The sequence below is a fragment of the Neopelma chrysocephalum genome, unplaced genomic scaffold (assembly GCF_003984885.1).
Source record: "Neopelma chrysocephalum unplaced genomic scaffold, ASM398488v2 Primary Assembly neopelma1_72, whole genome shotgun sequence".
In the NCBI taxonomy this organism is placed as follows: Eukaryota; Metazoa; Chordata; class Aves; order Passeriformes; family Pipridae; genus Neopelma; species Neopelma chrysocephalum.
Window position 1 is genome coordinate 2465274 of NW_020897732.1, and position 25127 is coordinate 2490400.

Sequence of the window (25127 nt, forward strand, 5' to 3'; positions counted from 1 at the left end):
AAAATCCCCCCAAGCCTGGGACTGGTATAAGGAAGGACAAACCTCAGCAGACCTAACACAACCCAGAAAAGCTCAGAAATCAGAGGCTCAGCTTTGGTACTGAACAGAAAAATCATCCCCCAAAGAATCCTGCATTGGTATAAAAATGTCATAGCAACAGCAAGGGCCTTAAATATTAGTACATTTAACTGTAATCCCATGCAATTCTACATGCCCAGATACACATGTCTGCAAACTGACTGGAATTAACACCAGCAGGATTAAAATGGATTAATCATATTTTATTTTATTTTTATTTTTTTCCATGCAGCATCAGGCCTATAGTACTGCTCTTGAAAGCCTTGTACCTTATTTTTTGAAACACACGCACACATGTGAGCACACACACGCACAAAAAAAGCGAAGCCATATAAGAGCTAAAACCCTTTATGAAGCCTGAGAAAGTTATCTTATAATAAACAAATGCAAAAATCTTTTCCATAAAGCTTTGAATCAACTGCAGAACTACTGGATTTCAGAGATGGCTCAGTGTTGCAACATTTAGGCAGTTATTTAAACCCTAACAGTGTGTCATTCAAATGGCCTTGAGCAGAAATGTTATGCCGTTTAATAGACGGTGTCATCTCATTCCAGTGCTATCACTTTTTGTGTCTGTTAAACTGCCTGATGCAGTGTGAACACTCACAAGCAGTCAAGTATTTTGTTTACTGGCAGGGCAAACACAGCTGGGCAAAAAGTCTGGCTGTGCTGCTTGTCTACAGAGAAATGACCTTCACCTGACGGGCACATGCAGGAAGGGAAGGGGCCAGACACCAGTGTGGCTGCCACAGAGCCAGTGTGATGTAGTGCTCCATGGTACAGAGATCTGCCTCCAACCCATGGAGGAGACTGAAGGTATCTGTCACAGGTAACTGTACTCTGTGTCACAGGTCATTAATAGTCTGGGATGGATTGGAGTTGGAGAGGTTCACAGGATTGTTTTGATAATATATTAGTGGGTTTCTGAGGTATTGAGCTCCTCTGAATATCCTCAGAGCTGCCAGATTTCCATCAGTATCCATTACTTACACTGCAAACTTCATGTTCATTTATATTTCCTTAAAGTAACCAACAGTCCCACATCACATCAGCACTTTGTTTCCTATCCTCAATTCTCCCATCAGCTTGTTAATGAGAAATGCAAACTACTTATCACCTAGCTCACACTTCTCAGAGAGTGGGTTTTTCCTCTCTTTCTGTCCAAACCAGGTCAGAGTTGGCTGCTGTCATGCGGCTCTGAGGCTTCTCTGGATGTAAAGTTCTTTAGTTTATGTAGGCTGCACAACCCATCTCCCTCAGGTGAAAACACACTTTTCAACAGTGGTCTACATACAGGTGCACTTTGCACTGCTGTGGTTTGGAACCAACAGCTTACAGATGGATTGAAAAGATAGCAATAAATGTTAAATACATTTTCCTGCACACATACTATAAACCACTTTTGCGTTTTTTTGTGTCATTGGTATTTATTAATACATCTGGATCTATTTTGTGAGTGTGTCTTAAGAAAGTCCATCATTTTAGATTAATGTGTTAAAGTAGTACACACTCCTTAAGAGAGAAGGTTATGGCTCTTTAACACTGAAATGACTGTGAAGTGCTGAAATGGATGAGATCATTGCTTTATCCTTTCCAGGCATTGTGATCTTGAAAGGCTGGAGTACATGATGGAAAAATAAAATTATAATTCAAATAGACTCTATTTTTTTAAAGTACTTATCTAAAATAAAACATTTGGTCACCTATGTATTTAAAAACAGAGCAGCTCCTGCAAAAGCAACAATAAGCTCCAGAATTAATATTAATACATTAAACTGAATTAGTCACTTTGAGCTCATTTGCATGATCTGTAGAAGGGGAGTAAACAGAGAAATTCCATTTGTTTGAGTGAGAGAAAAAAGAAAGGTCAGTGTTCTGACCCACAATTTAGGAAATTATTCCATTCCTAAGGTAATCAGTCTGTCATCCAAATAATTCTGTTCGCTCATTACAAGAAACGATAATAAAAGCCAAGTTGACTGTCTAAAGTTGCTATGGCATTTAGATATACAACAATTTGGCCCATGACCTTCAGTAGTTAAGTTCCCAAGTCTTCAAGAGTGCAAGTTTTTCTCATACACAGTTTTCCCAAGAATGTTGCTCAAATCTCTCATTTAGAGAGTGAACAGTAGTTGATATGCATAATGGAAAGTATCTCTACTACAGCCCAAATTTACCCCAAAACTGCTAAACTATCACTGTGGTGGACTATCACAATATCTTCCCCACATTAAATAGAAAACCTCTGGTCATAAAGAAAATGTTTATATTAATTTTTCAATTTCAGACAAAGTTAGAGGTTTTCTAAAACAGGAAAAGAGAAGCCTATATCCTGATACTGTATGTTAAGCAATAGTAAGTCATTTAGGGACACATTTACCTTTGTTCCTCTCCATGCTGCATGTCAAAAATACCACAGGTTCAAGTTGGTGAGTTTAAGATGGTCAAGGACACAAAGACCCAACAAAAATCAAAAAAAGTCTTCCACATCCACCACAACAGGCAAACAAAGATGACATATGCATTAGGATGTTACCTAGGTCTGTTGCCTAGGTTTTTCTCAGTGACTTCATACACAGAGATGGCTCTTCAGCTACAAGTCTTCCCACCTCATTCTCGTGTGCATCACAAGGCTAAGTAACAATAACCCATCACCTACACCCGCTTTGGAGGAAGTTGTGAGAGTTACTACTGTTGTCATCATACAGTTCCCACTTTTTTGGGAACACAAGCAAGTTGTTCGCTGTCTTTATCGTGGAATTTTCAACAAAATTAGAGTATTTGTCACATGTTTAAAAGATCCTAATTTAGGATATGTAATTTATTAAAAGGCAACGCTGATTCATTCAATTATGTTAAACAAGATAAGCACATGAATTTACATAATTGTATCACGTTGCTAGATCAGATTCAACAGGATTTAAATGATCAATTAGGATGTATATCTCGATACAGAACTGTCTTGGCTAATGTAAGTGGTAAAGGGTTACTATTGTAAAGTGTGCATATCCCTCCTTTTTTACTGTGAAAAGACATAGCTCTGCCTTTTATGAAAATAATCACACTGATATTGTTTCAGAGAAAATACCATTTACAAGGTTACACATTCTCTCTGAATTATTTATTGTTAGTATGCATTTTATTCTGATTTTCCTTGAAAATTTCAGATTAATTGATATCGTCTTTGAGGCAAAAAAATTCAAGTAATAACTCACAGAGTCAAGGGTCTAAACATAGAGCAAATAATGCTATCTGCATACATGACAGATGGCTGAAGAAGTTTAGAAATGAAATAAACATCAATGAACAGAAAACAGGGATAACAGCAAGGGCAGAAGTGTGGAGACAGAGGACCCTGTCTTCCTCTCTGTCTGCTCCAAACCGGCCCAGGAACAGCACGAATCAGCCAACCTTCCCAGATTTGACAGGCTCCACACTTACCCACGGCTGCTCAAAACTGTAAGTACGTCTCCTGTCCTCCACATCCTCGTCTTGCTTTGCTTGCTGAAACTCTTGTCTCAGGCGCTGTATCCGGTCGTGATTATTAGGGGTCGACCTGTTGCTAAAAGAGAGAGGATGGAAATGATCAATACACTTGGGAACTGCCACCAGTGACTGAGACTTCTCAACACGGGACTGCTACTACAGCGCAGGACTACAGACTCAGAGATAATTTACAAGCATTTAGGACAAATATCTTTAGTTTTTAAAAGATTATTAATGTTGTTTGACTTATAAAGAAACTTCTGATGTTGTAAGGAAAAGACAAATGAAGATATTTCTATAAATCATCCAAAGTTGTTGGCATCTCTTTAGTATATATCAGTCCTAGAAATGAAGAGGAATGGACGCACTAGTGTCAGATGTAACATAAAGGGAAATTAAAAGTCCTAGTGATCTCTGTTACTGAATAAACATGAAAGATACTTTCCCCTGATCAATAAACTGTAGGTAGTACTGTCAGATCTTTATTCACATCAAATTAATTACAATGTCTGAAGGCTCTACCTATATAAAATTTGGTTATTTTCCCCAATCAATAAGAGTCTGTCATCCCTTAGTTCTGTTTTTAACAAGTCTTTTAAATTGATCAGTCTGAAACCATTAAAAGGCTCAGGGGCCAGTAGCAAGCAATCCATTTGACAGTGCCCTAGGCAGGAATGCATCCGGGCAGCAGAGGAGGGCTGGCCTCAGGCCCACAGACCTTGGTGGGCTGAGGAGGGCTCAGACCCTGAGGTACCACTACAAACCAGCACACCCAGAACCTTTAACCCTTCAAAACCATCAATTTTTCACAGTGTCTGGTAATCCACTCTTCACAGCACAGGTGTATTTGAAATCACAATGAAAAATGCACAGGAATGGCTTATTTCAGGGAGCAGGGGGGGAAATGGATATTTATTAATTGTGTTGACGTTTCTCCAGCTGTGCAGCTCCCACCTGACCTCTACAACTCCACTGTATTTCAAATATGTTAATGTGGGAATTACAGGAAGCCTGACAAACAAATATGTTATATCAAGACTAACCAGAAGCATTTTAATCTTTTATTATGGACTCCTTATGCCCTGCATTTCATTGTTTATTTCAAAAGAGCTGATGAAGAATGGACAGCTATTACTTTGTTTCAAAAGAGGAGTCTGCAGAGAGACAATGGAAAGCAATTCCATAGATTTCTGTTCTTGGACACAGGGTACAATAAAACAGAGTGAATTTATATCCCATGTCTTCTCTTGTATGAAAAGAGACATTTGTGGCTGTTTTCGGCATCTTTTGGGACAGGTAGGTGCAGGGGATTGGAGGTTGTAGATGTTTGAGACGTTACCTCCCACTCTTCTCAGTGCCATTAAATAGAGTTTATCAGTTGTTGGTGGGCCAGACAGAAAAACTAGTATGGTTCTAGCAAAGGCTAAGTTTTAAAAGGTTGGAGTGATTATTTTTTTTTTGTTGACACCAAAGGCAAAGAGAGGAAGGAATTTAGAAAAGTGTTTTCTTTCATGCTTTGTTTACCACCTCCCCAAATGGGAGCTTTAAGAAATGCTTTATTTGTAGGGTAAGTCAACTTCTATGTGCAAATTACCCTTTTGAAAAGTACAATTAAAAGAAAGCTTTATTTAGAACAGGTGGAAATGAAACACTGGTAGTTTCAAAATTTCCACATCATTGTACATGTGTTGCTAATTTTATTTCCCTAATTCAACTTAATTTTGTGAAAGAGCTTATCTCCATTTACAGTTTTATATTATGTAAATTTATTCCTTATTGTCAAATTCTGCCCAGCTTTAGTATGCAGGGTTTTTTCCCCATGCCTTGCTATACACTGCACATTGTAAATGGATTCATCAAAATCCAGAACATGATGTACAAACTACTTTTAAATGGTCCGTTGATTTTTAAAACAGGCATTGTTAATCCAACAAACAAGTAGTCCAATGCTTTCTACACAGACAAGTGTTTTCTGCATGATAAATTGCACTTAAATGTAGCAAAATACAGTAAGTATTAGTATTTCAGGTATAATAATATATGTTTGAAAGAGAAATGCTGTTGAATTTCAGTGCAAAAATTACTAGAAAAGCAACATAGATGGACACCTTGAAGTAGTCAAGATAATAGGTAAATAATCCGCCTTTCGTAATCAAGATTGTTTCGAACTCTAAGGGATTACAATGCAAAAGTGACACTGAAGCAGCTATGCAATGGCAAACAGAAGGTAAACCCCCAAAGTACTGCACTAAATCCTGTGCATTATAAAGAACAGACATACTGTACCAGCCCCAAAATGGGCTGCTGGAAGGGTTATTACAGATATGAGGACTTCTCCACATTTTGTGATAGACAATCAATGAAACAATTACATCAACAGAGGAATAGCAAGCAAATACAGTGTCCATGCCATGAAGCCAAAATGTATGTCTTTTCCTGAACAGCAAAGGCATGAATTTGACATTCTTTACACTGCAGAGATGGAATAACAAAGGATAAGGAGGATCCTGGGATTTATGATTAACTTGTCTCCAGACCTAAGAACTTATTCAAATGACAAAAAAACCCCTAAAAATGAAATGAAAAGAAAAAAGAAGTCAAGCTGATTTAAGAAAAGTTATTCAATGTTATTAAAGGTTTGATAATGGCAGAAGAGATAAATCTTTTAACAATATTTCTATTTTATCTGAAAAGCAAGGGACATGACCCAAATTTAGAAAATTGCAAAAGAAGTGAATTATGAAAAGGACTATTTCACAGAAAAGTAAGAGCAAAATTAGAAAAAGGCACTTCTGTATCCACTCAAATTTCTTTGTGCTCAAAATGTCTGGGAGAAACAGAAAGTGACTTCAAGTCAGTAATTCTGTAATAATAAAAAAATTACATATTTTCATTTAGAAGACGAAAAGGGAAAAGGTAGGCAGCTAAGGAGGGGCTAAGATACTTTTCTTAAAAGATTATTTGAGGGTTTAGACTATATCTCAGATTGGCGTCCTTTTGTTTCCATTTTCATTTCAAGGTTATTCTGATTCTCTAGGTGAAATTACAGTTGCCCTAATCTTCTCACCAGCAAGGGTTTGCACATCTCTGTCCTGGCCTGCCACGCTGTCTCCTGTTTCTTTTCACGCCTCTCTTTATCTAGGTAATTTCATCATCAGTGCTATTTTGCTATGTTTTCTATGTCTCCCTCTGCACTCTCCCTGCACTCAGGGAACACTTGGTACACCCTCTTGATATTTCATTCAACTTCCAATTAGTACTTCCAGAAGGAGAGAAATGTAAAAATCATAATCACAATAAGAAACTGTTAGAATTGAAATTTTGGACTCAACAGTGCAAATCTAACTTCATTCCTCTTCAGGTCCTGAGATATTCTGCTGTACCTAAAACTCTTTATGGAAGTCACATCATTATCCCTTGGGACAGAGCTAAACAAATTATATCTAGTGAGAAGTGTCCTTAGCCAGTCTAAAGCAAAATGAATTTTGACTTATTGGATGAACTGACCCAAGAGAGGTAGGGTCATATCAACAGACTACTAGGGTGCAGCTGCAGGTGTTCCTGCTGCTTAAATTCCCTTTTGCAGATGTATGGTGCAAGTCCTCAAAAGCTCAGTTTAAATGCACCACGTTTTGTTTGAGTTTTCCATTCAAATGAACCAAAAATCTGAAGGCAGATTCACCTCAAATAATTCAGGACTACTAGCAGAAAGAAAGAAATGTAACTTGAAATCCATCCAAAGTTTATTGAAGATTTGACCTATGCTAGCTTTAAACTTTTTAGCAAAACTGGAATTACAACTCTACAGTAACCACAGCTTGCCCGGACAGCCCTTCCCTATGCCTATTTAATAACGGAATGCCTGTGAATTTACAGAAGACAATTAGCACCTCCTAGCATCAGATACCAGTGATGCTCTTCTATCAAAGTGCTTGCAATATTAAATGTTTCTAAAAGAAATAAAAATTGAGGAAAGGCTTTTAGGGCCATTGACTTGGGTTGCAAAGCGGCTGGGCTTTCTTGTGTCACAGCTCTACTTGGCACCCCATTGCCTTCCATCTGCAGATGGCACATTTCACAGTCAGTTATTCTGTGAGTGGTGCTTTAAAACACACCACCACCAGCATGGGCTAAAAAATGCAACTGTAAGCAAGACTTAGATAGGCCAGAGCTGTCACATATTTCCAGAAGCAAGCAGTTGCAGCAATGACCATCAGAGTCGCAGATCATTAAGCAGTGTCTTAGTGTGATGTCATGCACTGATGTGCAGAGTTGTATTCCTTTCAAAACAGACAGATTTTCAAGTGTGATAAAGTAGATACAAACATGCTACAGAACAGGGATGAGTGAAGCTTTGGAAAAAAAATTATTGGCCTGAAAAAGCATGGAAAAGGGTCTTAACAACATCACCAGGCAGTTACAACATGACTGGAATAACCAAAAGGTTAGTAAACAAACCAGAGTTCTTTACACCTTGAAATCTTTTATCACACATTTGAGCTGCCAGGACCTCACTGTCCTAAGGAGCTGCTTAGATCTCTGGATAACAGTTATAAAACACAGATGGATTCTTATTTGCTTCAAGCTGGTAAATAACTATCACCCATTTCTATAATACAAATTCCTTTTCATTTGGCCAGATTACTTGTGTCATTAAAAATCAAGAGCTGGATTTGAATCTACCTCTATATTTACACATAGAGAGGAGCAGCTGAAGAGTTTATTTCTATTCTGCTGAGGACTGACAATGTCCTCACTCTGGTGGCCATGCCGTAGTTGGCAGCACATATCCTCACCAAATTTCAGAACAAACTGAGCCTCTACAAAATTGGCCCCTTTCTTCAATGCTTGAGCAGGATGAAACAGCCCAACAGAAAGCAGAGTGGTGATAATCTAACATAAAAACTTCTGCTACATTTACTGAAACTCAAGCAGCCTCTCACCACAGCATTTAAGCCCAAGCAGATGGATTTGTCTGTTTCAGATGGCCCTTGAGGGTGAATAAGCAGAAACTGTCAAGTTGTTTCAAAAAGTCACGGACATGAAACAAAATGAAAGTATGCCCTTTACCAGCCTTAAAGTTATCACCATATTCCAACGCACAGTCTGCTGGTTTGTTCACTTTAAACAGATTTGTTAATCATCAGTGACACAGATGACTGTGCCCACACACAGGGGGCCGATGAGGGCTGAGCAGCAACAGAGTTTGCACCGTCTCCTTCCTGCCACAAGCTTGCCAGAGCACGTTGGTCTTTTCCTATTATTTTGTTCTATGGTTTATTTTTTGACATCTAAATACCACTCCTCAAGCTTAAATTAGTGTAACCAATTCGGCTGGTCCTCTCCTTCCAGTGTGCCCCACATATGGTCCTTCTCTGAGACATCAGGGAATAGATTTTTCATGAACACATGGATATTAACACATAGAGACATGGTACACAAACAGGAGCAACCATGGATGGCAGGCGCTGTATAAAAGAGCTGTTGCATGATTACTGAATTGCTATAGTCAGTCAGAGAAAAAAATGAGCTGAGCAACAGATCAAATTTGTTAGACTACAAATATACCTGTAACAGGGTTGCATCCTGGAAAGAGGCATAGAAAGGCTTATCCCACACTACTTTTGTTTTTCTTAAGTGTCAAAGAATTTATTGAGAATAAGGCATAAAAAGGTAGGGGAGAGGTGTTAAAAAACAAAAAAATGTATCAATTACAAAACTCCAAATAAAAATAGCTTCTCTGCACAAGCTTCATTAAGTTTTATCAGCTAGTATCTTGGGTTTTTACACTCAAACCACAGGTCATAAATTCACAGTAAATCCCCCATATGTTCACCAAACACCTGAATTCAATTTCTCTTCTAGTTGTAAGAAACGGAATGTGCTGCTCAAATTAATTATGCATGCAAAGTTAGTTTCTAACAAGGGCAGCTTCTTGCATGCTGAAGGGTATGCATCCTATCTGAATTTTTTTCCCCCAGATCTCTTTCAATCTTGGCTTATTTCTACTGTTCACAAGGTTATAAAAATCATCCTCTCTTGCCATTTTGTATTTGCTAAATGAACACAGAGCATTATATATCCTTTAAAGTCTGCAGATTTGAAAGGCAGTTAAATTCAGGGATTGGCTTAATGTGACAAGCAAGATGTAACATGTTACCTGTACACCTACCTACATACTTCAGCATAGTATTTCCATCAAAACAGGATTTAAACTTTAGGATTTATGTCAATATGTATGCATGTGAAATCAGCTCATTGGGAATTTTTATGTCATTCCGGTTTACTTTCTCAGTGGTAGTTATCAACTGCAATACCATAAAGAAGTTACAGAAGTCCCCAAATGCACTCGCTTTCTTCAGTGAATAAAATTAATTTTCAGATTTTGACATTGTGTTTTGATGATCATTTTACACTATTTCAACAGAGTAAATAATTAAAAATTAAGAAGATACACCTCTCTTCTCTGGGTTAAAAAGGTAACCTCAAATGCTCTAAACTCAACACTTGCTTGTGATGTGATGGCCATAAACAACGTGAAGAGGTGGAGCTGATGGGGAGGTCACTTCACCACAACAGTCTCTTCAAACTTTGCAGGCTAGATTTCACTTTGAGTCCCTCTGTGGCCCTTCTGTAGCAGGGCCATCATTTTACAACCAGTGAAATCTGAAGAATGCACCCAAGACCCTTTTTATTGCCACCATCACTCTTCCTTATTAGCCTGTCAGAGCCTGCACACCGGAGACAGAAATCCAGTCTTACTTTTCAGTGGAATTCTTCTACTAAAAGGAAAAGCAGAGATTTTAGGAGCTTGCTATAAACATCTGAAAACAGATACTCAGCTACTGGGTTATCACACAGTCTATGCCTTACTTTAGAACTGTTAGATCTTGCAGATATAAGCCAAGCCAATTTTCAGCCACACACAACTTGTTACAGCCGTTGTCATAGGGTATTGCATTTTTTGAGTCAGGGAACAAAAAAAAAGAAAAATAAGAACAGGAAAAGAAAAAAGAGAACACCACATGTAACCTTAAAAAAAATACAAAATATCTCACTGTGGATTTCTCATGAAGGTGTTAAAGAAATAGCAGAAGTACACATAGAAAGATTTAATTAACCATGAAAGAAAAAAAAAGAAAAGGAAAAAAATACCCATGATTAAGCAAAGGAGGAATTTGCATTTTTGATTCTAAATTAAATACAAAATTAATTCAAATTCAGGTGGGGCGAAATGGACTCTGACCTGCTAAGAATCTTCCTATCCTAACTGGAACAGACAATGATGGCTCCAGTGCTGCTAGGTCTGATGAACATCCACAATTAGGCATCACAGGCTATTTTGTGTCAATGTGAGGATTGCCTGGCACAGTAATACAAAGACATTTAACAAAGACCACAGAGAAGAAATCCTCTCCTGGACCTAGCTGGCCATTCCTGTGCCAGCAGAAGGGATCATCTGGAAGATCCCTAGCAGGCTTCAGGCCATGTCAGCCTTTGTTTCAGTTTAAACTAATCCAGCTGCTTTGCTAGAAACTGCTTAGTGAGAGCTCCCTCTGCTCTGCTCTCTGGAGGAGACATGGGGGCAGAATTCTTCAGCAGAGGGGCAGCAGCGAGCAGCTAGAGAGCAGTCACTTCTCAAAGCACGGCAGAGATTTCCAAGAAAGAACATCTGTCTGTAGCCAGCACCACCTGTGAGGTGTGAATGTTGTGATGTAGGTATAACCCAGCTTATTCCACACACAAAAGCTTCTGCTCAGCTTTTGCTCTGTGCTGACACTATGTTTTAAACCATAAAATCTGCTTCCGAGCCCAACTGTAGCCAACAATGGAGTGGAGAAAAAGCATGTGTCTTTTCATGGGAGGAGTCTAGCAAAACTAAAATAGAGAGAAAAAGAAAGATCCTCATTGCACCATTTGATTTCCCGGATGCATCAAAAGTGATATTCAAATTATTCAAATGTTTCAAATTTTCAAATTTGAAAAAAGATTGGAAAAAAAAGTTATTCAAATAGCACACTGTTACACTATATTTGTAAATGGTGAAATTTAGCACTCTTATAATGCAAACCCCCATTTCCTTAAAAGTACTGAGGTCTTGGTTAATTCCTTGACATAAGTTATACTGGAAACCCCCAAAACATTTGATGTTGTTTTATTTCTCTATAATCACAGAAAACACTGAGCAAACAGGTACCAGGGTGTTGCAACTAGTAAAACAAAATAGAATGTTTCTGACTCTTGTGAACACTTGCTCTCAATAAAAATGACATCTTATTTTAAAGTATTAATTAAACTCCAGTATCAAGCAATACATCGCTAGACAAACTCTGATGTATGGACTAAAACATCTCTTTTAAATGCCTGAACATTAAAAAAGATAATACATTACACCAAGTTCACATCCCTTCCACTATCCTTACCAGATGCTAACATAATTATAACTATTTCTGTACTTTGATGGGGGGGCTATTGCATTATAAATTTCCAAATAATATTTTGATTGATTTTACATTATATCTTACTCTAACTATAGGCTAATTTCCAAGTACAAAATGAGAAGTTGTCCATCAAAAACAAACAAACAAAAATGACTTGGCCTAAGGATACCAAGGCTAGGTCAAAGCTTGACACAGTTTCCAAAATCTGAAGCTTAAGGAGACCCTCTTTGATAGGAGCATCAGTACTAGATCAGAAATTCTATATGAAACAGAGAGAAATGTGGGATCCTTGTTTTATTTTTCACACTGAATTATTTGCAACCTCTAAATAAAACTTTAAATCTGACCTTACTGTTAAGCATTTCATCATTCACTGCCTTTGCACACAATATGACTCAACCAAGAAAAAAATAAAATCAAAGCTAAGATTGATTACTTGAATTGGTGCCTAAATTCACATGACTGTTGCCTGCTTATGAAGTTGATCACTAAGATTTATACTGATTAGCACAAAAACTAATTAAGATTTTTTAATTAAATATTATATGCATATGGAGATAAAAAACCCAACTTAGTATGATATTTTGCAAAACAACTGATTTCTGGATAAATCCTTTCAGCATTTTATCTCAAAGATGAAGATTTTAATAAATAAATGTTTTAATCATGCTTTACCACCACACTGTCTTGATTAACTTTAAAACTGGAAATTGCCATAAAATTACAGTTACAGTCAAAAAAATAATCAATTCCAGATAAGGACAGAAAAACCAGCAACTACCTTTTATCCAAAAATTCACTTGGTTATTTAGTGAGTTAGTTGGAACTCAACTTTTACTATTTAAGATATTTTCAAGTTATTTCACTTATTTTTCCTCTTGGAAATGTTAAAAATGTCTTTTCCCCAGAAATTCTTTTTCAGAGGTACTGAGCAGGATGCTCAGTAATTGCTGAGGGTCTTGCTATGCTTTGAAAAACCGGATTAGAAATCCTCAATTCTAATATACACTGCTGTTGGGCTGCTTAGTCTCAACCCAACTGCACATTCCAGAAACTCAAAAGCATGTATTTCTCTAATTGCAGAAGAAATACAACATTTAGTTGTAACACCACTTCAGCATTTAACCAAGACAATTAGCCTGATAAAGACTATAGAAAAGCTAATTTATTTACCAGGAGAAGGTAAGGCAGGATTTATCTCAACCAATTTTAATAATTTAAAAGGCAGGCATGTAGTTAAAACTACTCATCTAGACCCCTTCTAAGGCAAATACAGAGAAATAAGTTACTCCAGAGGGCAATTCACAGCACCTGTCTTTGGATGCAATTATTCTCTCAAGAGCTCATTACTTTTCTTCATTGAGAAAGAAGAGTAGAGGGAGTAGCTCAGGATAGCTTTAGACAACTATATTAGGGCAGATGAATCCCACTCTAGGTGGCTAACTTGGGATCAAGTTACATGAAAAATGAATCATCCTAAGAAAGTCTAGCAGTAGGAATGCCTGGCAGAAAGTGCTCAACAAGCATAGCAGTATAACCCAACAGTTTAATGTTTTGGCAGAAAAACTCACTAGAATGAGACTAAGTCTCTCAGCCTCTCTGTGTTTGCATTCACATAACCACAAATGGGCACTAGCCTTCTTTAACACCCTGTATAAAGTTTATACAATAATCAGTTCCCATTTACTTTACTGTAATTTCAAGGGTTCTTTACAGAGTACACTATATTACTGTTTGTAATTCTCCTTTATGGAAATAGAAGCCTCAATTTTTTAGTTTCTGAAACATACAGAAGTGTATAGCCACGCCTGAGACAAGACAAGGACTGCAACATAACTGCTTTTGTGGTTAAGACTTCCTCAGTATGGCTAATTTATATCTCAACTTTTACATTACTTCAGCAAACGCTATGCAAATACTATAATGTTTTCTTGAGTAACATAATTGCCACATGCTTTTTAGTAAACTGAAAGAAATGAAACATATATAATAATCCCACTTAGTATATCAAATTTATTTTGCATGATATTGGCATTACATTACAAAGTTACAATAGTATTATTTCACGTTGTTATTCTTGTAGTCTTAGGTTGATAACGTTTCATTTTGACACCATAATGGCGTCTCTGGGGATTTTGATGACAATGTGTTTTGACATCATGTTAAAATATATCCAAACTGATATCACTTTATTTTGTCATCATTACCTAGTTTCATTTGTATTTCTAAGATACTGCTTTATTCTGACATCTTTAATTAGAAAGATTTCAGTCCAAGTGGCGAGTGCTAAAAAGAAAAAAAGTTCTGCAGACATTAAGCATGGCTGTGTAGTGCACATTACTGACGTTCAAACTTGCAGTGGCCAGATATCCCAAAATATAACAGATTAGTCACATGGTACAGAGACTCAGATCATAAAAACATGAAAATGCCTTTTCTTCTACAGCATGGTAATAAATTTAATAAATTGTACTGTAATTCTATTTCAGACACTTGAGGCAGGAGGCTCAGCAGCAAAAACTCTGCTGCAAACCAGAACCTTCTGCCGCCGTTGGAGTGTCTGACGTGCACTCGCTTCACGAGTCCCTGTATAGAAACCAGAAATTATTTCCTGAACGCTATTAAAAAAGTGAGATTTCTAATTCATAAGCTTCACTGAAATGGAAATTGCAACATAAGTGATTCTAACTAAAGAGCAGCAATGCCAGTTCCCATACAGAGCTCTAAAATGCAATGCTAGGCTTGAGCTTTAACTGGTAGCAACCTGTCTAGACCCATTGAATCCAGCTTTGAGAATTTATGGGCATTTGAAGATCTGATCAAAGTTTCAGGGGAAGAAATAATGAATAATTTTCAGTTCTAAGCTTCTTGTTACCAGTATGAAATTCAAGGATTGATTCTGAAACACTTTGCTACAGAAATTATCCCTGGTAAATTATCCCTGGGCTACCAGAAAAATGTACATCATACCAATTTGAACATGTCCACTTACAGCTATATCACTCAGTTTCTTCTTTTTGTTATTTGCTAGTTCTTCATTCTTTCTCTACAATGAATTACAGAACAACTCCAGGGAAATCAACACATTACATGTACTAAGAAGTATGTTTATTCAGCACAGCAGCTCAAGTTCTACTTACTAAAATGATTGCTGATAAAATCTCTAATTTTAAACATTAATGCATAAGATTTTTCTGCCATTCAAATCTGATCAAAGAGATTAAGAATTTCTTCTTTTCCCCCCACTCTCCTAAACCATACTACTTAATAGAAATTGCTTGTATTATCTTATTTCAGAGAGCAGGCTAGAAGTGAGACAATCCCTTGATCCCAGTTCATGAATAAAGCATTTAATGGACTGCACTTGTCAAAGGACACACTAAGCATTTGATCTATACAGTAAACAAATATCTATGAAAAACAACCCTCCAAAAGAAAAAATTGCCATTGCTACTCATTATTTAAGATATTTGCCTTCCTTCCTCTCTTATTTCAGAATGAAGACTCTGAAAGCATTGATGGGATGACATTCTCACATTGAGATGAAGACAGAATTTTTCAAACAACTGATGGCAACAATTTATATTCCAGGGAAATAGCTAATAAGTCCACCTAAAGTTCATACATAACTATTCTCCAGTAAAAGGAATTAATTGTTACAACACCAGAAAATGTATAATTACTAAACAAGCGACAGAAGGCTAAGTTGTACCCTGACATTCCAATGCTCTCCACATCTTTTTTAAGAGTTTCCTCGGGGTATTTCCAGCAAAGAGGAACTTCTGCCAGCAGAAGAAAATTAAGCTACAGAACTGTGAGCCTGCATAACTATGAACCCAGCCGACCTGAAGAATTTGTTACATACCTACAAAATGCTCTTTCATGCTCTCAAAAGATAAAATGAAATATTACAACCAAGCAACTGCACCTATTACCATAAGCAATACTGCAAAGCCAGTTCCATTTACTGCAAATTACAGACTTGTTTCTACTGGCATTGACCATTCTTCACTAGCCAAAAAACCAAGTAGGCTGAAATGTCTGAGGCATATATAGAAGACTATGTTAATTTTAACAAATATATTTATTTTCAAAAGGTATTAAACCCATTCGTTCTACTCCATTTTTTCTACCTTAAGTTTTAAAGCTCAGTGCAGCTTCTTCAGTTATCTTAAAAATAAGAATTACAATTATTTTTTTTAAAATCTTTTTCCATACAATGAGCCTTATTAATGCAATGAGCTGTTAAGTGACAGATTAATGAAACCTCAGCACAAAACTGCACCGATATTTAAGACTAATCTCTGAAATAAACTCATAGTGTAGCATTGTCTATGTAATTCAAGGGTTATATTGTAACAGGTCACACTGTATTTTTTGTCATGTGGGACTGCCAAGATCCTGTAAAGAGGGCAGGGGTACTAGACAGTGCACATCACTTGTGTAAGCACCAGCCTCCTCTGAAAATTACTTCTCCCCTACAAAAGGTAACAGAAACTCCAGGAGTATCTACGGGAAGTTTCAAAAAGAACTAAGGCAGGACACAGCTTCCAGAGAAGAGTTTATGTTGCTATGCTGCTAACTCAGATAAAGTTCATGAATTTTCCGATTTGAGCTGCACGGTAATTCGCTTTCCAGGGAAACAAAAACCAGGAATTAGAGGGTATGTAAGGAAAGAATGATAAACATCCCTAGTAAGCAGGACCCACAAAGATCTGACTTTGCTACCCTTTTGCTATTTACTTTTCATTATTTTTGCCAGATTTCTGCATTATTAAGCACTACTCAGATAGCAGGATCCTATCTGCAGCAGACACTACACAGTCTGTCTACAACTAGCCCTTAACCAAAGATTTTACAGTTTAAGAACAGATTTCCTCCTGCACAGTGGAGGCACACACATTTGTGAAATGGTCCTTTTCCCCAAAACAAATGCAGGCAGCAGGGGCTCAGCTCAGTGCCCACATCTCTGCTGACTGCAAAGGGAGTTGAGCTATACAGGACTACCCTTAAAACCAGATGAATTGATACACTTAAAACCAGACGAATTAGCTATTAGAGCAGGCTGCTAAAATCAGAGTACCTGAATGAGAATAATCACCTTAGTAATGATACTTGAAAAAATTCTGTGGGATTTAGATATCATCCAAACTTATGGAAAGGGTCATGTCAAAAATGCTCACTAGGTCAGAAGCTGACTATCACACAAGATGGTGACTATAAAAAGAGCTAGCAGAAAAAATTGTGAATGAAATAACTATAAACTCATTTTTCCTATGTTGAGGTCAAGTACGTGCTTTTTACAATCATCAGGATTGTAAAAAGGAGAATCCTTTGTGAGACCCTTCAGCCCCTCCCTGTCTTCCCAGCAGGAAATACGTACTCCAGCCACGCCTACACACATGGGAAGGGAGGACAAAGAAAGTCTGAGTAGTTGGGGAACTGAGTTCATTTGCATCATTTTTACTGCCACTTTGATTAAGAGGCAACGTAGAAGTATAACCAGCTCCCCAAAACTATTCTGGGCATTTTTTCACCAAACGATACTTCTCCTTGTTGTGTACAGGTAAATGCTTTTTTTTCAGGGCTGTAAAAGCTGGCATTGAGAGAACAATACAACTCATTAGCTCATGGTACTTATTCAAAACAAGCCAAATGGCATGTCAGATTACAGCTATGGCTCTATTACTTGTGACCAAGTCAGGTTGCATTTTTCCAGCTTCATCACTCCTAGTAAATTACTTGCACCTGATGTAGAGCAGGCATAGAATGAGCAGAAAACAAAACTTTGGCCATTTTAATTTAAACTCTCATAATAGCAGGTCAAATTTTTGTGAACTCTTTGGTGAATTGGTTCTTTTATTAGTACCCAGTTTAATCCAAATCAGAGTCTTCTACAGAAGATTAATTAAATATTAATCAAAAGTCCAAGGCATTCTAAGCTTCTGTTCCATTAACCTAAATGTGACTCCACACAGAACCACAAGGCCTCCCCCTCCCCCACCCTATTTTAAAGAAGGCTTTTAGTTTTTTTCCGTTATGGTGCAACTCCTTGTAAATGCAGACATGCTATTTGCAGTGTATGTTTAAAGGTCATGATTCTTTTTCCTTTTCCAATTAAAGCTGCTCTTAATCACAATTAAGCTTTCAAGCAACAATTAACACAAGTCAAAACTTTTTTCCATCAATATGTTTAAGAGACGTACAGTGTATACCCTCTATTACCACTGGTGTCACTGAACTAATTATGTGATGTTAAGGTTCACCTTCTCGGGTGTAAATTTTGGTGTGAGTTGACACTAAAAAGAAACATCAATTTATTAGGAGATAAAACTTGTTCTGCAGTAATGGAACAGCTGTGTATATAAATTTATTGCAGCTTAATGTTCTCACACATAAAGCAATTAGAGCTTTCTGACAGACAGACTTGCTAAGTATAGCGTGGAGCATATAGTAATATGCAGTTACAGGCACAACATATTTAAGAGTGATCATATATATTCTGCACAGTAATATCAATTTCTCAAGCCTCTCCAACCCCTAGATGTGTTCTTAATTAACATAAACGTATGCTTATAGTCATGTGAAATTTTCCTTCTCTGTGAAGGCACTTTTTCATGCCATGTCATTTTATTCATAGACACCTCTTGCACTAAATTTGGCTTCTCCTTCTGCAAGAGTAGATACAGCCCAGGCCTAGTTCCTTCAGGTGGGCTTAATTGTTTTGCACACAAAGGATAATGGTGTCATCAGATTGCTTGAAAAAAAGAACCAAAAGTAAAACCATATACATGGTATCCGGGATAAGTACCTTTATTTCTGGAACCATAAAGTATGAACTCATGAGACAAGCTGTGTTCATATAGCATCATTTCCTCTCATCATCTGCTCCCAGCTAACTTTAGTTGCCTTTAAATAGCTTCCAGGATATCTTTCCTTCCTTTCTGAGCATTATGGAGCAGTGGTGTTCCCAACTAATGGAATATAATACCTTTTCATAGCATTTTATAATTTTAAGAAATATTAGACCTGGAAACAAGGATACATGGGTAATTGAGGTGATAATTTTCCAGTTGATGGACTAAACAATTAGACTAGATGGAGTTTCTCAAAAGACAGTTCTGAAAAAAAAGTCAGAGTTCCACACAGAGTTTCATGTGTGGACGTACAAACATGCTATTTGTTTTGACTTTGGAAACTCCTAGGGGACTTCTCTTTATTTAAGAGCTCAAAGCTGTTCCATGCCAGATTTTGTCACATTTCCTCATGAACAAACACATATAGATTATATAATACCTGAAACTTTTCCTGCATTTTAATAGTTTTATACTACGTCTGCCTTAAGTGTACAGCTACGTGATGTTCACATCAGTTAATTGGAATTACACTATCTGAAACACCTGGGAAGAGTAACTTCTTAAACTTTTAGTTAGAGGATTAAATTAAGTGACTGGGAGATTATTACTGTAAAATAACTGCATGCCTTTTTTAGGTTAAGATGCTTAAAATAGTCTAAGACAACTGAAGTGTGTTTCACAGTTTGAACTGACGTAGAAGTTCTGCTCTCTGCAGCTGAACATTCCTGTCCCAACCTTTGAGCCATGAAGCACTCATGAAGTCACATTGTTATCCAAATCAAGGAGCTGAATGAAAATTTTTTTCTCTCTTTCTTTTCTATTCTCTTCTTCTACAGGATTTGCTTTCAGGAAGACTAACGCCCTGATCCCTTTGTGAGCTCTAACACAGCCAGGGACACATGATGTGGAGCAGAGGAAAAGACAGAAGTCTGGCTTTTTCAATGGAAACTGGTCCTAGGGTGTCCTGCACCCACTGTATATCAATAGAAGAGGGATATTTAAACCCTCAGGCAGCCTTAAAGAAGCCAGACTTAAGGTAGAATAGGAACCTAAGAAAGTAACTGCAATGAGAGTGCGGAAATCCACTTGGTTACATTAGGAAGACAAATCAGTGGTGAGATGTTCAGAGTCCATCTCAAATTGAAACATTAACAACAAAAGCAGAAATTTATGATCAAGGAAGATAGGCATGTACTTCCTACACATTTTATATAGTTTAAAGTGATGTGGTTATCCTTCTCTGCCAAAACAGCAGCATGAAACCCCCTTTAAAAAGAGGGAAACTGCACAGCAATACAGGTAACAACTAGAGCTTTGATGGTGCTGTTATCATCAGGTCATCAGAAATGCGTTGTGGTGCCAAGACAAGCAGCTTTTTCATTTCACTGTCTTTTCTGCTTTTGTCTTTGGGATGTGACATGGATCAGTGAAATTGAACACAAAGTAGAAGCCAGGAGTTCTTAACTCTCACAACTTTGGAAAAGCTATTCTTAACTTGTCTCTGCTGCAGCTTTATCATAGAGTCATAGAATCAGCTGGGTTGGAAGGGACCTCTGAGATCATCAAGTCCAACCCTTGATCCACTACCACTGTGGTTACTAGACCATGGCACTAAATGCCACATCCAGTCTCATCTTAAAAATCTTCAGGGACGGAGAATCCACCACTTCCCTGGGCAGCCCATTCCAGTGCTTGATTACCCTCTCTGTAAAGAATTTCTTCCTAATATCCAACCTAAACCTCCCCTGGCAGAGCTTAAGATCATGCCCTCTTGTCTTACTGATAGTTACCTGGGAGAAGAGACCAACCCCCACCTGGCTACAACCTCCTTTCAGGGAGTTGTAGAGAGTGATGAGGTTTCCCCTGAGCCTCCTCTTCTCCAGGCTAAACAACCCCAGCTCCCTCAGCCTCTCCTCATAGGACTTGTGCTGGAGTCCCTTCACCAGCCTTGTTGCTCTTCTCTGGACCTGCTCCAGCACCTCAATGTCCTTCCTGAACTGAGGGGCCCAGAACTGGACACAGTACTCCAGGTGTGGCCTCACCAGTGCTGAGTACAGGGGAAGAATCACTTCCCTGGACCTGTTGGCCACACTGTTCCTGATACAGGCCAGGATGCCCTTGGCCTTCTTGGCCACCTGGGCACACTGCTGGCTCATGTTCAGCTTCCTGTCAATCCAAACTCCCAGGTCCCTTTCTGCCTGGCTGCTCTCCAGCCACTGTGCCCAGCCCGTAGCACTGCAGGGGGTTGTTGTGGCCAAAGTGCAGGACCCGGCACTCGGCCTTGTTGAACCTCATCCTGTTGGAATCAGCCCAACTCTCCAGCCTGTCCAGGTCCCTCTGCAGAGCCCTCCTGCCTTCCGGCTGATCAACACTCCCCCCCAGCTTGGTGTCATCTGCGAATTTGCTGATGATGGACTCAATCCCCTCATCCAGATCATCAATAAAGATATTAAACAGGACTGGGCCCAACACTGATCCCTGGGGGACACCACCAGCCACCGGCCGCCAACTGGATGCAGCCCCGTTCACCACCACTCTCTGGGCCCGGCCCTCCAGCCAGTCCCTAACCCAGCACAGAGTGTCCCTGTCCAAGCCATGGGCTGCCAGCTTTTTCAGGAGAATGCTGTGGGAGACGGTGTCAAAGGCTTTGCTGAAGTCCAAGTAGACACATCCATAACCTCATCCACCAGGCAGGTCACCTGATCATAAAAGGAGATCAGGTTGGTCAGACAGGACCTGCCCTTCCTAAACCCGTTCTGGCTGGGTCTGATCCCTTGTCCATCCTGTAGGTGCTGTGTGATTGCACTTAGGATGATCTGCTCCATTCTTTAGGAACCACTATCTGTAAAATTCAACAATATTTTACTTTATTGGAGGAGTGATCTAAAGACTAGTACCTCTGGGAGAATCATGAAGATAAAAACTGTGAAAAACTTAACTATTCTCCATTATGATATCTTTGCAGCATACAAATTGAAAATAACTGGAAAAGAAAGTTATTTTTAGTATTGTTGTTATAAACAAAATTTGAGCTACTACTGAGATTTAAATCCCTTATAAAAAGATCCTTCCCAGTAAGTAAACATTTCTGCAGTTCCAGACTATTTAGTTCAGGGAATAATTTATTCTTAACAAACTTAAAAAGTACACCCTATCTCCTGGTTCTTTCATGATACACTTAAAAAGCTAAATTATGGAACAGTGGTGGGGGTTTTTTGTTGTTTCTCTTTTTTTATTTTTTGAAAACCATCACCTATCCACCACAATAAATAGATTCCTTTCCACTGTGCTGACAGCTGTTTCCCAGGTAACGAACCTAGCTAGAAGTTGACTTCAAGCAGTGTAGGGGAACCAGTACTCACATCCCTGCATTTACATGCTTTGAGGAGCACTTTTTAACTGCTGCAGTGTCCCCAGTGCCCCCAGGAGTCAACGGGAGCTGGGAGTATCCAGAAAGTAATTGAATAAAGCTCATCAGCAGTCAAAAATACCAGCTAAGGGTGATTTTATATCCAGAATAGTAAATGCCATTGACAGTTGGAAATTAAAATTATCCTCAGTGGTAAACCAGCAGGATTAGACTTCACATGAGCTGTCACCTTTTATGGGCTCTGTCTGCTTCTTCCCTTTTCCATAAGGGAACTGGGAGAAAAGCAGCAGGCATTTTGTTGCTTCTTTCCATAATCAGGAATCATTGTCCCCCCAATTTCTGAAAGCATCTGTTAAATACCCCTTACTTCATAAATCAGATCTCATCTGCTGTCAGTCAGCATTCTTCTGGATTTCATGATCATTGCAGTACATACAATTCTAGTAATTTTTTTGTCCATCTGTAATTTGCTTCTATGTGTTAATGGAAACAATTATTCTATAAGGCACTGGCTACTCCTGAAAGTATCTGTTACCCTCTATGTTGTTCTGGGTTCAGGCACTTACTTTTTAGATCCAAACTACCTGATGCTGCAGTGTAAAGAGCTGACAGAAAAGAACAGTGCACTAAAGGAGTAGGATTTACCCTATAAGCATACAGGGCTTTCTTTTTTATTATTATTTTTTTAAGATAATGAAAAAGCTATATCTTTGGGAGCTTCAATGCCAGATATAAGAGGGTAGTATTGCTGATCGGTCAGTTCCTAATAATGCCTGTTAAGGAATTTCTACTGAGCTTAGGTAGGTTTATTTTTATGAAGAGAGGAATAAACTTCTTTCAGTTCCCTAGAGCAGTACAAGTAGGAGCAGCAGATGGAAGAGAGTAAGAGAAACTCTTTCTTCTTTATGTCCTCACATGGGCATGGAAGAGGGCAGAATACTATGTATTTCAGTACAATACCACAGCTCCTTCATCCAACCTCAATTATTTTAGCTTTAATAATTTTAAGGAATTCCTTTTGCATAACTTCATCAACTTTCTTAAAATTACATTGTATTAACAATACATTAAATTGAGACTCATATGGACAGACACATACCCTTTTCCTAAAGATAGTGCTTTCAATATATCTTCTGCCTCTGAAATATGTACAGGAGGTTACTGATTTCTAACATCAGTTAAAAATTGGAATTTCTATGCAGTAAGAAATTCAGGTTGGAGTGGAGTGAAAAGTCAAAATACTAAATTCTTCCATGAAAGAAGCAGCTATGAAAAAAGCCAGGATGCAGAAATTATGGAAAATATTGTTCTAAAATTATCTACCAAATTGAAATAGTTCATTATTTCTTAAATCATAATGTTCATTTTAGTTCACTTGAACTGTACATGTTCCATTTGGGATCACTTCAAGAAACACCTGTGCTGTTCCCAAATTGCTACAGGCTCTCATGGACTGCAACTGAAGTGGTTTATGCAGCTATGCTCCAATACAGGACTTTTCAGCAAAATGAGGTATCTTATGATGTATATCACAAAAATTCAAACAGAAGTAAGAATATATTGCCTCATGAGAGACAATGTCCAGTAAAGAGTTACCACAGAAGATGGTGTGCATTCTACTTTGTGATATTGAAATGGAAAAAAGATTGGTTAACAAATTAAAACATTTTATTGTGGATTGAATTGCCTGATCTATAATTATAATTAACATGTTACAATTATACCTTCATAATGAAATATTTTTAATATAGAAAAAACACCACATATATTTTAGGAGGTTCCAATGGTTTACTAAACTTTGCTCATCAACAGATTTTATAATAAAATAATTAAATTTTAAATTCTAAAAAAAAGAAAAAGTGAGAATCTGAAACAAAATATTTTATTTCTCATTTGTACAACTCTGTGGAAGCCATAGAAAAATCTGTTAGAAAAACATTCACTTTCAGTACCACTGGTCAAAAAATCCCAACCCTCTTCAGAAATAATGGGCAATTTATGCTTTCTGAAATTAGGTACAAGAGTGTAATTGCTGGGTGAGGCACACAACATTTTACAGGCTGTGTTCTTCCTTGGAATGAGATCCCAAGGCTGGTTTTAGAGGTATAATCTTCTGTAATCACTTCTGGTGCTCAAAGCAATTACTTTTCAATGGGAAGAGCAAGTAGGACGACAACAGTATCCAAGCGCAAAGTTCAGTAGTCTGTAAACCTTGACCTTTCATATCATTCATTCATTGACTAAGTTGGTAAAAAGAGTGTGTTATGATTAAATGACTACAACCCTCATCTCAGATGGCATGGAGCACCATGAAGCTGGTGGCTGGTAAGCAGAATTTAGAGAAGAAACTTGTTTAAGATCTGATCCCTTCACAAGGACTTTTCACTCCTCTGTTTCAACAAGGTGAGAGTTTTGCACCAGTAAAACACATGTAAGGGAGATGAGAAACAAGAAGGAAATGCTCCACCTCTGACCTCATTCTCCAGCAGCAAGCGAAGGGTGTTGGAGATGGAGGGGGAGTGAGGCAGAGCAGATTAAGAGCATTCATGGGAAGCCTGGGAGAGGCAGGTGCTGCTGCTGCAACAACAACTGCGTTTAAAGGCAGGAAAAGAAGCTGCAGAGTAAGAACATATGGTAATAGACCAAATTTGCTGACTGGAATGCATATTTTTCCCCTGCTTACTCCCTCCCAAAGAAAGACTTTGGGTTTATGTATCAGAAACTTTAAACAATAATAGGCCACTGCAGGAGGCAAATGTTAATGCCCATAGTGTGAAAGAGCTGTTTCTGAGTAAAGGGAAAGGATTTCTAGAGGTTTTAGGCTATTACTGCAGGTCAATACACACATCTGCTCTTCAAGGGTTTAGCTCCATGCTTTTGCCTTCCAGGGCATCC

The 25127-nt window shown here is 38.1% G+C and overlaps 1 protein-coding gene across 13 annotated transcripts in view; it reads right to left on the reverse strand.

Annotated features, from left to right (window-relative positions):
• Nucleotides 1–25127, reverse strand: part of PARD3 (par-3 family cell polarity regulator) — a 459681-nt gene that overhangs the window by 11859 nt on the left and 422695 nt on the right. For all 13 annotated transcript variants that reach the window (XM_027686797.1, XM_027686807.1, XM_027686795.1 and 10 more), the window contains one exon: nucleotides 3520–3640. In XM_027686797.1, the coding sequence (XP_027542598.1) occupies nucleotides 3520–3640 (121 nt within the window). The remainder of the gene's footprint in view (nucleotides 1–3519; nucleotides 3641–25127) is intronic.